The sequence below is a fragment of the Castor canadensis genome, chromosome X, assembly GCF_047511655.1.
Source record: "Castor canadensis chromosome X, mCasCan1.hap1v2, whole genome shotgun sequence".
Lineage (NCBI taxonomy): Eukaryota > Metazoa > Chordata > Mammalia > Rodentia > Castoridae > Castor > Castor canadensis.
Window position 1 is genome coordinate 30,879,067 of NC_133405.1, and position 12,741 is coordinate 30,891,807.

Sequence of the window (12,741 nt, forward strand, 5' to 3'; positions counted from 1 at the left end):
GGGCACTCGTGGCTCACGCCTGCAATCCTAGCTACTCAGGAGGCAGAGATCAGAAGGATAGCAGTTCGAAGCCAGCCCAGGCAAACAGTTCAAGAGACCCTATCTCGAAAAACTGTTCAAAAAAATAGGGCTGGTGGAGTGGCTCAAGGTGATGGCCCCAAGTTCAAGCCCCACAAAAAAAAAAAATTGGAGAAAGCACGGGAAAAACAAGCAAAAAACAGGAAATTTTTTGCAGAAAGACATGTAAGATTTTTTAAAAACTACATTACGTAATATGAATAAATAAGAGACACACAAAACTTTCAGTGAAATAAGAGCCCAAGGCTCTTGGGTTTTCCCAGCAACAAAGTCTTTAACCCACAGTTAGGGTTAAAGGGACTTAATATGTAAATGTTGTTTATGTTAAGACTCTAAAGTGTACCCATACTTAAAAAGTTTAATTTATTGCTAAATTATATTCCCAATATAGTTCCAATTTTGGTAAGGGGAAGAAAATATGCAAACAAAAGAAGGTTGTGACTCAATATAACTGAAAGGGTCACTACAAAATACAAAACAACTACAAAGAGAAAACTGGAAAGAAAGGAGTAACACCTCAAAGATAGCAGTTAGGGTATAGCAAAAGCTGATTGTAGATTTTCTAATGCCTGATGAATATATGCTGCTTTGTTTATTATAGTTTGTAAAGATTTTGTATTGTTTTAATTGAAACAAAGAATTTCTTACTAAGGGAGTTTTAGTCCTCACCTATTTATTGAAACAGTATTAGAACTGGTTCTTAAACTTAAGAAAGATATGGTACAGATTTATAAACTAATAATAAACAAATTAAGCTATTCCAAATGAAAGGGCTGGAGAAAAAGTTTCATGACTAAACCACAAGCACTGAATAAAATATTTGGAATTACTTGTGTAGCATGGCAATGGCTTCTCTTGTCTTCAACTGATCTAGTCCAAAAGTCAAAGCAAAGCGTCGAGCAAGTTCTTTTATGCCACTAAATGTTGAAGATGATCTGTCAAAATTATAGCCATTTTCCTGTATCATTTCATTAAAAAGCTGTTGGGAAAGAAGAAAAGCATGTTAATTTTTTTGGTAACTAAGGATTAACTGGTTGGGTATTAACAGAGCATATAACAATATAAAGAAAAAAGAAATCCACTAAATTATTAGGTAACTATGCTGTTGTGTTTTTTTTTGGGGGGGGGGGTTGCTGGGGATAAAACCCAGGGATTCACAAATGTTAGGCTATTATTTACATTTAAGTAATGAATCTTCACATTAAATTCTTTCATCATAAAACAGTGAAAGTTTTTAGCATTTTGACACCTTTTGATTAAGCAATTCTAATTTTAGGATTCTATCCAAAAGAAATGGTAATATTTATTTGCAATACAAAATACAAAAATGTTTTAGTGCTACTTATAATGGCAAAAACTGTAAAAAGATCTCAAAATCAAACCAAAAGAGAACCTGGTTAAATTATGGGTAATCTATAAAATGGAATATTAAAATGCTGAAAACTAGGTTTACAGCCAAAGAAAATGTTCAAGAGACATTTGCACTCCTGTGTTCAATGTAGCATCATTCGCAATAGCCAAAACACAGAATCAATCTAAGTATCTACCTGTCAACAAATAAAAGAATATGTGGCATGTGTACATGCATACACAGAGGAATATTTGGCCTTGAAAAGGGAGAAAATTATGTCATTTCTGAAAGCATGAACCTGGAGGGCATTACGTTAAATGAAATAACATAGGCGCAAAAAGCCAAGGTGGTAATACTGACATAAAACTCAAGAATATTGAAGTCATAGAAGCAGAGAATAGACTGACGGTTGCCAGGGGTTTAGACGGTGGAGCAGAGGAATGGGAGGTTTTTGACCAAAGTTTCAGTTAGACAGTATGAATAAGTTATGATGGTCAAATGTACAGTATAATGAGCATAGTTAAAAATAAGGTACTGGAAGGGTGGGGGTGCGACTGTGCAAGGACTTAGGTTGAATCCCCAGAAACACACACACTTGAAAACTGCTTAAAGTAGATCTTAAATGCTCTTACCACATAAATTATGAGGTAATACTTACAATAATTAAAATCATTTCACAATGTATATAACAAATCTTAATGCTTTGTTATATGTATACTATAAATACATACAATTTTCATTATATAATTCTACCTTCATAAAACTGAGGGAGGGGGTAATAAAAAACACACCTTCTGCTCCATCCCTCCAAAAATATTCTATTTTATAAACTTCCCCCAGTGAGAAGGTTTTTTATAGCTAAAGATTTGGGGGGGGGGGTGCGAACAGGGATTTGAACTCAAGACCTCATATTTGCTAGGCAGGCACTCTATCACTTGAGCCACTTCCTCAGCCCTAGCAAAAGTTATTTAAATGCAATCTGCAAAACCTTTTACATTTTAATTTTAACAAATACTCAAATTAAGAATCGTCATTTCCAAGATGCAAAAAAGTTCACAAAGGTTGGTGTGATGGCTAATGCTTGTAACTCCAGCTACTCAGGAGGAAGAGACAGAGAAGATCCCAATTTGAGTCCAGCCTGGACAGAAACTGAGACCCTATCTGAAAACTAACTAAAGCAAACAGAGGGGAGTGAGGCTTGAGTGGTAGAATGCCTGGTGTGATGCCCTACCAGTACCGCCACCCCACAAAAAAAACCAAAAAGTTCATCAAATTAGAATGGGCTAGAGTATGTTTTGTATGCAAAGACAAAAGTATTCTAAGCAAGTAATTTTATCCAATTAAGCCTGCCTCACCACTGCCAAAATGAAATAACCCTGCATTTTGGTTATGAAACTCATAAATATGCTAAAATAAGTTTAGAAATGTATTTTTAAAAAGGCAGAATTCACTTGAAACTCACCAAATCAAGTTAACAACTACTAAGATTTTAGTGATTATTTTTCCAGATACACAGGAATAGGTACACTTTTACAAGGATGCTGTCCTTAAAATCTTACTTTTCTTCTCAAACTGTGTATTATAAATTTGTACATGCTAATGAATATGTACCTAAAAGTTTTAAATACTACATAATTAGCCATTTCAGAAATGCACTAAATATTTAATATCCTATTGATGGACTTCTAAATTATTTATAATACCTTTCTATTAGAAAAAATGTTGCAATATATAATCATATACACCACGTTTTACAAACTTATCCTAGTACCACCCTGGATAAATTTTTAAAGGAAAATTGCTACCTCAAACGGCATGAATGTTAAAAATTTTTACATATTGCCAAACTGCCTACCATACTCATGCCTTCCATACCTTGGACAGCTATAGGTTTTGCCAACCAGTCAAAAAGCAAAAAATAATCTCATACTTATCTACTAGTGCGTTTGAATGTTTTCTAACTTTTATAAATTGTCTCTTGCATCTTTTATCCAGTGTCAACTGTTACCTTATCAGTTATTAAGTGTCAATTATGTCAACTGAAGCTGGTACTCTTCATGTCTTACCTGTTGCAGACTGAGAATAAGTGTCTTAGCACACTGAATTTTGTCTATTTGCCTTGTTTTACTCATTGTTTCTTTGATGATATCTCCATAATCATTATAATACTGGAAAAGAAATTTGTACAAAATTAGAGCATTTCTCTTAAAACAATTTGAAAATAAGACTAATTTTACTTTAGTCTTGCATGTATTTGGCTGAAATTATGCCTTCAAAGACACAAAACACTATCACTTAAGGTCATTTCTAAAGCATATAATCTCTAACTTCATTAAACTCAGAAACACTAAACAGTTCCAGTTTTAAATAATGGAGATATGAAATAAGATTTTAAAAAATAGGTCATACAAAGTTTCATAGGTAGCACAAAGGATATAAACAAAGTTCTCTTTGTGAACTACTCAGACAATGAATATAATCACAATTACTTTCATAACTTATTACTAATGAGAATGTAAGGCAATGAGCACTTTACTAATTTGGTTTATAGAGACTAAGGGTCTATAAACAACATGTAAAAGAAAACTTACTATGTTTGACATCCTAACTTAGGATAGTGTTTGTAAATACATATATGACAATTATCAGAGGTAACTGAGTATGACATGACTTTACAAAATTGACTTTAATCAAAAATACCAAAATATAAAACTTTAAAATGTGTTAAATAACTTCATAAAATCCATTTGAAAACATCATCCTGAAACGTGAATCATTTGGCATGATAATTAATGCTTTTTAAACTAGAGTTTAAATTCCAAAATAATTTAGTAAAATAATACAAATAGAGAATTAACTCAGTTTTGACACGTACTTTATTTGCTGGAAGCAAAGACTTAAAAACTCTTTACGTTTATAATTGGTTTCACTTGAGAAAGAACATTAAAAATCATCTTACCATATTTAGTCAGATTTTGTGGAATAATTAATATCCTTTTAAAAATACTTTAAAATCTCACATATTTATAAAAATTGTGAATGATCTATTATGAATCAAGTCAGAATTTGAGAGCCTAAAGGAACCTTATTTATCACAGTGAAATTAAATAATTAAGCTGAGAATGCAAAAGGTACTTAGTGATTTAAGTTCACAAGATGCATAGAAGAACCAAGTCAAAACTACCAGCTAGGTCTTCTGAATTCTATCTAAACTAGCATATTTTCATGCCACCCAAAGACAAAAGACATCATCCCGTTACCTTAATTATAAATGCAGTTTCTAATTACAGTTAAATTATGACAGGCTGTTTTCAATATTCCAAATGCAAAATGATCACCAACCCAAATATAAGCACTAATTGGAGTGGAGGGGTGGGGGTATGTGAAAGTGTTATTTTAAAATAAATTTCTTGGGGCTGGCAGAGTGGCTGAAGTGGTAGATTGCCTCTAGCAAGCGTGAGGCCCTGAGTTCAAAATCCAGTGCCACCAAAAACATAAATAAATAAAAAAGGCTTTCTTTAGAATAAATTTCTTTAATCCTACAAAAGTAATTTAGGATTTCAAAAATTCAGTGGCAATCAAGCATACAACCCAATGTTAGAACTTCTATCAAGCATTAAAAAACCACCTTGCTATACATTTTTCAACATTACCTTCATATACTGTTTGAAGATATCTGCAGCTGTATTCATCTCCACCACAGTATATACAATTAGTTTACAAAACGCTGCAAGCAAATTTCTCCTTTTGTGCAATGCTTCAATTTTACTGGCTTCATCCTCCTGCTGACCATCTGGGGGGAAAAGTTCCATACATTAAGCCATCTTGCATGTTACTTCATTTTTTAAAACTCATACTATATCTTCACCCTTCTCATTGAGAATGTGAAAAAGGAAAAAAAACATTAAAACTAAAGAATTATAACCACTCAATTTATAACAATATACCACATTCCAAAACAAGTAATAACCAGAAGGCTGCTTATTGAACATAATACAAATAAAAGGAGACAGACAGAAGAAATGATGTTAAGCTTGTGAGACCTCCCTCAATGGAAAAAGTTAGGTATGGTGTCACATGCCTGCCATCCCAGCTCTGGTGGGAACCGAAAAATAGGAGGAACTAGGTTCAGTTGAAGCCTGGCCAAAAAAGAAAAGTGAGATCCTATTCTCCAAAATAACCAGAGCAAAAATGGCTTGAGGAATGGCTCAAGTGGTATAGCACCTGCCTCACAAGCCCAAAGCCCAGAGGTCAAACCTCAGTATCACCAAAAAAATTACACCTTTTGTCTGATAGGAATTAAAGAATGTAGAGAAGTGCCCGACACACTGAACCTTCATAAGTAATACCTCCCATTAATATTATTATGTATTGTCAGATTAAGTGTCTAGGCATTATATGAAGAGGAACTGCAATGGAAATAATATGGTCTTAGTGAGTTGACAAAATAATATAACCACTTTGTCAACTTGCAGCCAAAATACACTATAGATGATACCTTTTTTTTTTTTCCCCAGTACTGGGGTTTGAGCTGAGGGCCTACACCTTGAGTCACTCCACCAGCCCTTTTTTTGTGATGTTTTCAAGATAGGGTCTCACGAACTATTTGCCCAGGCTGTCTCTGAACTGCGATCCTCCTGATCTCTGCCACCTGAGTAGCTAGCATTGCAGGTGTGAGCCCCCAATGATTCCATCCTTAAGAACAAGCTAGAAAAGCACCTATACATGTGTTGAATGAGGTAAGCATATTGGCAATCAAGGAAAAATTAGAAATCATCTGAATGCCCGACATCAGGAATATGATGAATAGTGGTTAATTCATATCATATAATATATTCCATGAATTAACTGCAATAACATGTCAATACTGAAAAAAAAATCTCAAAAATGTTAACTCAAAAAGCAAGTTAAAGGGCTGGAGGTATAGTGTGATTTCTGCAGAGAAATCACAAGGTCCTGGGTTCAAAATCCTAAACCTCAGAAAGTATATATAAATCAATAAAAAGTTGTATGAACAAATTTGTAAAAATATATTCAAAGTAATACCATTGCTGGGTGTCTGTGGCTCACGCTTGTCATTCTACCTACTCGGGAGGCTGAAATCAGGAGGCTCATGGTTCGAGGCCAGCCTGGGCAAATAGGTTGCAAGACCCTCATCTCCAAAATAACCATAACAAAAATGGACTGGAAGTGTGTGGCTCAAGTGGTGGAGTGCCTGCTTTGCAAACATGTAGCCCTGAGTTCAAACCTCAGCCTCACAAAAAATAAATAAATAATACCACCACTCAAATGGAAGTTAGCAACAGAAAATTAATTAACAAATACAATGTAACATAAAAATAAAATTAAACTGCAAAGGTGTGATAAACACCAATTTGAGTTAGCAGTTACCACTAGGTTAAGGGGAGAATAAGGGAATTGAGAAAGGGATATGAATGAGGCGATCTCTTGGAACTATGCTTTAAAAAAAAAAATCTAAAACAAATGCAGCTAAATTTTACAAAGACTGATAGATGAATATGTACAAACCTACTATAATTTTTAGTTTATCATAGGAATGGAATATATTTTGTTTTAAAAGTATAAACAGGGCCAGGCATGGAAGCTTATGTCTATAATACCTAGCTAGTCAGGAGACAGAGATCAGAAGGATCATGGTTCAAGGCAAGCTTGGGCAAAATTTATCAAGACACTATCTCAACCGTTAAGCTGGGCATGGTAACACGCACCTATCATCCCAGCTATGTGGGAGGCATAAATAGGAATGTGGTCCAGGCTAGCCAGGGTATACACATGAAACACTATTCCAAAAATAACTAAAAATCAAAAATGGATAGGGTGGTAGATCACCTGCCTAGCAAGTGCAGGGCCCTGAGTTCATACCCAAGTACAACAAAAAAAAGTATCAAGAATACTTTTTTTTCAATAGGAAAAAAAAGTCAGAAGAGGTATCACTGCAGAGAATCAATACTAAGAAGCTCCTAGAAAACTCAGGAATATTTGCAACTTATTCTCATTCAATTTACAATGGCATAAATAAAACCAAGACAGTTCTTCAGCTACAAAAGGGTTATGTTCCAAAACTAATTTGGTATCAGATTTTAAAATACAACTATTCTTTGTAAGTTTTTTTTTAAGTCCTATTCATCTTCTGGTTTTGATATCCATTTTCGTTGTTAGCTACTTTCAAAGATGCCAACCAGTTAGAACTACTTCTACATGCCTCCACAACTTGTACAACTACTTTTTAGATGTCTTTTCCACTTGAATTTAATCTTAAGGGAAACAACTATGTCTCACTTTTTCATATCCATAGCATCTAGTAAACTGTCTGCTAGCCAAAAAGTGTGTGTCAAATGAATATTAAGAATTAAGAGGGTGGGGGTAGGGGAGAAAAATGACCCAAACATTGTATGCACATATGAATAAATGGAAAAAAAAGAAATAAGATGTAACTAAACAAACAGCTGGGTGTGAAAGGTAAAGAACTGAAATGATATGTAATGTATGTATAATCATTATTACAAGGATTTTGACAATTGTTTTGGCTACTCTGGATTTCTCAATTGTGTTCTAAGTTTTTAGCAAGTGAGCACAAAGCTCTTTATTGCTAAACAGGCTACAAGTTATGTTAAGAATTACATGTTTTAGAACCTAACATGCAGTGATATGCCAGTTTATAAATGGATATATACGTTAATGTTTTATTTTCCTTGAAGTGTAACTTCAAATTAAAAACAAACCCTGTAAGAAGCCACCTAAATACTACTTATTTTTCCAAAACCTTATTGTACATACAATAGGCTGTGAAGAATACTAGGAGAATTTGGTTGATTATTGTCCTAGGAATATTCTGTACTGCCCCAGACTTTTATAGAGAAATTTCAAACATTTTTCTAATATTCAGAAATAATGCTTTTTAACATCCTCAAAATATAATAATCTCTACAATATACAACAAAAAAGTCATACTAACCCACAAATGTTTTCGGACATTCAGAAATAACAGTTTAACATCCTCAAAATATAAAAATTTATACAAATATTCAACAAAAAGGTTACTTACATACTACATTCTCCTCAAATTGGTCTTACCAATGAAAAGGGAGAAAAGAAGGTAAATTTTACTGAGGACCTATGAAATGCCCAGTACTATACTAGTCCCTTTGCTTAATTTTAATTAGTCCTCACAGTCCTATGAGGTAGCTACAATTAGAACTACAAACTCAAAGCTAGTGAGAAGAAAGATTGAACTTAAAAGGCTATATATTCTACAACATCGCATTGCCTTTATAGGACAAAAATGTGTCAGAAAGTACAGCCGTTTTCATATTTTAAGGACAAAATATGCTGTAATACAAAATTGTACATCATTATTACTTAAATTTGACTTATGGTAGACACACAGATGGAAATAAAATTACCTGCACTATTATTATCATCATCCTGTTCAATGAAGACATGATCCAAAATAAAGCTGAGCAACTCGGACTGCAATGAAGAATCAGGGGTATAAACTAATGGCTCTAACATGTCACGACCTCCTGACATAATCTGATGGCTGAAGATCATCAAAATATCACACAGAATAGTGAAGGCCTATTAAAATAAAGAAAAGCATGTTGTAAGATTTCTTACTAAGCACCATAAAGATCTTACATATTAACACAAAATCCACCTTTCTGTATCTGAGATTCTTAAGAAAAATCATTTAATTTTTTCCAAAGATTTTAAAGCTGATGGGCTGGAGGCATGGTTCAAGAGGTACAGTGTCTACCTAGCAAGTATGAACCCTTGAGTTCAAACCCCAGTATCGCCAAAAAAAAATTATGAAGCTGAGAGGCTTAACTTCTGTAGTTATGAATACTAATATTTATAAAAAGCTTTACTACCAATAAACTATTTCACAAATATTCATTTTTACTTCTAGCAATGTTGAGTTGCTTATACAATATGGCAACACTGCCAGAATGCACACAGTCAGGACTTAATCTAAGGTTTTCTAACCCCAAATCCGTATGTGGCACTATACCAAAATCCCTCACGGCATTTATTCTCAAATATGGAGTATTTCAGAAGTATATTGTTCAATGGAAGAAAACAATTTATTAAAGAGATGAGTTTAAGGATAAATACAAAAATGTCTGTGGTACTTTTAAAGTACTCTCATTGTTCACATGTTTGGTGATTAAGAAAACATAAGCAGATATTTACAGATCATGTAATCCTGGTAGTATCATAACCCTAAATTGATCACAAAGAATTTAAAGAAAACTCTGTCAAATGGAGTCAAACAATGGCAAAATCTGTCAAAAAGGTAACTTCAAAAAGTTCATGTGTTAGGAAGTAGTAATAAAAATAAAACTTTTGGTCACAAAAATCAACCAGAAAATACATTTAAAGTGAGCGTACTACTGGAAAAACAAGTTATAATACAGAGCACAAAGCATATCTCAATAACAACTTTTCCTTCCTGGAGCTAGCCACATTTACTTTTTCTCTTTATGATCTAACCCCTTCAATCTCTTCTCCTTGTTTTACTATTATAGTAAGAAATTTACACCTTACAGGATATTTCAGTACATAAAAACTTGCAAAACAGTAGAAATGAAGTGTGGTATTTACTAATTAGGTCAACAGGGCAGTCAAGTTAAAATGACCAGAACACATTTCTAGAAGCTGTTAAGAAATTAACAAACCTATTAACTAATCTCCAAAGCCTGAAAAAGAAACTTATATTGGGGTTATACAAAATGCACAAGATTGTGTGTTAATGCTATTAAAAAGGGGGAATATTAAACTGAGTATCGTGGTGGCACATGTACATATAAAGTAGTATTCTGTGTGTCAGATTTGGAAATAATATTCCAAGAGCTTAAATCTAAGCTCAACTTACTACTATCACAAATCTTGGTCCTTTCATCTAAACTGCAAAAATAAGGTTCCATGCCCTTTATTGCTGCAGTTCAACACTACCTACTTAAATCTGTACTTATGGCAATATACTTCCTATCTTTCAAGAAAAATTCCAAACTTAACAACTATAACTTGCCCACTGACATCTCCTAATTATCTGTGCCCAAGCACGTATGTATGGGGGAAAAAGGAGTTGGAAATGAGAAGGGACTAACAGTTGGGTATAACATGCAAATTTAAAGAAAAAAGGTTAAAACATTTTATTAAACTTAGTGTTGATATCTTCAATAAAATAAAGACGAATGGCAAAATAGTTTAGAGGCATTTAAACAACTTTGTTGGTAAATTTTAGAATTAAAATAAATAGTATCCAACATACTACAGCTACTAAGTGTAACACTTAGGGATTCTATTCCAATAAAGGCTGATCTGTATGCAACAGTTGAAAAATCTTGAGATCACCGTAAGCATTTAGACTCTACTGTAGTAAGATTTCTTATGAAATGTTTATCAAAACATGCACCCAATAGAAGCATTTGAAAAGTATATTCCCAAGTAATTTAATTCTCTCAATTAGGAAATTAAAACTAAACATTATCTTAGTCCCAAGAATAAACCAGGTAACATTCTATATCCAGTTCTAAAGGCTGGCAGAAATAAATCATATATAATAGGATGTTAACACTTGGAAGAAAGCTAAAGAATTAAAAGTACTTATTTCAAGGGCTGGTAGAGTTGCTCAACTGGTAAGAGCGACTGCCTAGCAAGTCTAAGTCCCTGAGTTCAAACTCCAGTGCCACAAAAAAAGAAAAAGAAAAATATTTTAAAATGGGTTGGAAAATGGAGTGGCTCAAGTGGCAGAGCGCCTGCCTAGGCAAGCATAAGGCCCTGAGTTCAAACCCTGGTATCGCCAAAAGAAACAAAATTTATTTTAATGTCTACACCAAGATCAAGCAGGTATAAATGCAAACATTTGATATTCTCAGATATGACAAAACTTTATGGATCTTTTCCTCCCTGAAGCAAACGTATTATACTTTTTTTCAATAAGGACTTCTATAAACTTTATGGATCTTTTCCTCCCTGAAGCAAACTTATTATACTTTTTTTCAATAAGGACTTCTATAATCTCATATGCATGCAATTTTTACAAATAAATGAGTTTATCACATATGTCATAAACAACACAGAAGAACTACAATATGAAAGTAATCTGTAATGCCATTATAAACTCAATATGGAGTTAATAAATGCATTTTATTATGCGTAAGCTCAATAATTAATCTACTTTTGAAATAAAGCATGGCACACATAGAGAGATACAAGACACTTCTACTTGGCTCAATCTTGTATCAGTTTAGATTTTAATATGGTTATGTACAAAAGAGCTACACCTATCACTAACCTGTTCCTTAACAGTAGTATTCACGTTGGTCAGGTAATGCTGACATATCTGACAAAATACCCTCATCTGTTTCTTTAAACGCAGTAAGTCCTCCTAAAAAAAAAAAAAAAAAAAAAAAAAAAAATCAGTATTTTAAAATAACTCAAATTTGTATTTAAGATGTTTTAAGTAAAACATAACCACATATGACTATATTAGTGCTATTTTTGCAGTCTTAAAAATTAAAAAATTTATTAAAAAGGAAAACAAACAAACAAACAAAAACAAACCCACAGCATTTGTATTTCTTTCAAATCCCACCAAAAATAGGCCTTAAAAATATTGGGCCTATTAATGGACAATATCCTAAGTTGTCTGGGTCCTTTAGAATGGAAAAATTTAAATAATTATGTATGGCTCTCTTTAATAAAGTCACAAGCTCACAATCCTTAAAGAGTAAAAATGTATGCTCCATGTTCATTTTATTATTTGCAATATAGCCAACTCATGAACAGATTTAAAAAGGGATGGCATCTTTCACTTCTTATTTGAAAAACATGGCTGTAGTTCTTGAAAAATCAAGGCTAAAAATCAGTTTTATATTATTACCATAACCTTAAATATATCTCTTAAATGTACACCAAAAATTTGAATTTTATTCTTTCTTTTTCATTTTTCTAAAATTTAGCGCTTTACTTAAATTATAAAATTACCCTGTAATGACTAACCACATTAACACATTTAAATTAAAAATTTTGCTCCATCATCTGATACTGGATTCCAAATGATAAAATATCAGTACATATTTGCTATGCCCTAGAAGTTCAATAAAAATAGGTTTAATTGGGAGATCACATTTAGTGAAAACTCAACTAAGCTTCAGCATAAATAATTTTCTACTCACACCTCTTTCCTTTATTTAATACCACCTTTTTCCTGTTTTAATAGACTTTTCACACAGGAGAATAATCATACATGCTAACCTGATGACTACTATTGGTATAAACTTGAT

The 12,741-nt window shown here is 33.0% G+C and overlaps 1 protein-coding gene across 4 annotated transcripts in view; it reads right to left on the reverse strand.

Moving 5' to 3' along the window:
- Positions 1-12,741, reverse strand: part of Stag2 (STAG2 cohesin complex component) — a 131,719-nt gene that overhangs the window by 25,950 nt on the left and 93,028 nt on the right. For 3 of the 4 annotated variants that reach the window (XM_074062582.1, XM_074062584.1, XM_074062585.1), the window contains 5 exons: positions 11,751-11,843; positions 8,854-9,028; positions 5,083-5,222; positions 3,496-3,597; positions 909-1,057 (listed from right to left, as the gene is read on the reverse strand). In XM_074062582.1, the coding sequence (XP_073918683.1) occupies positions 909-1,057; positions 3,496-3,597; positions 5,083-5,222; positions 8,854-9,028; positions 11,751-11,843 (659 nt within the window). The remainder of the gene's footprint in view (positions 1-908; positions 1,058-3,495; positions 3,598-5,082; positions 5,223-8,853; positions 9,029-11,750; positions 11,844-12,741) is intronic. The other variant, XM_074062583.1, reaches the window with a different exon arrangement.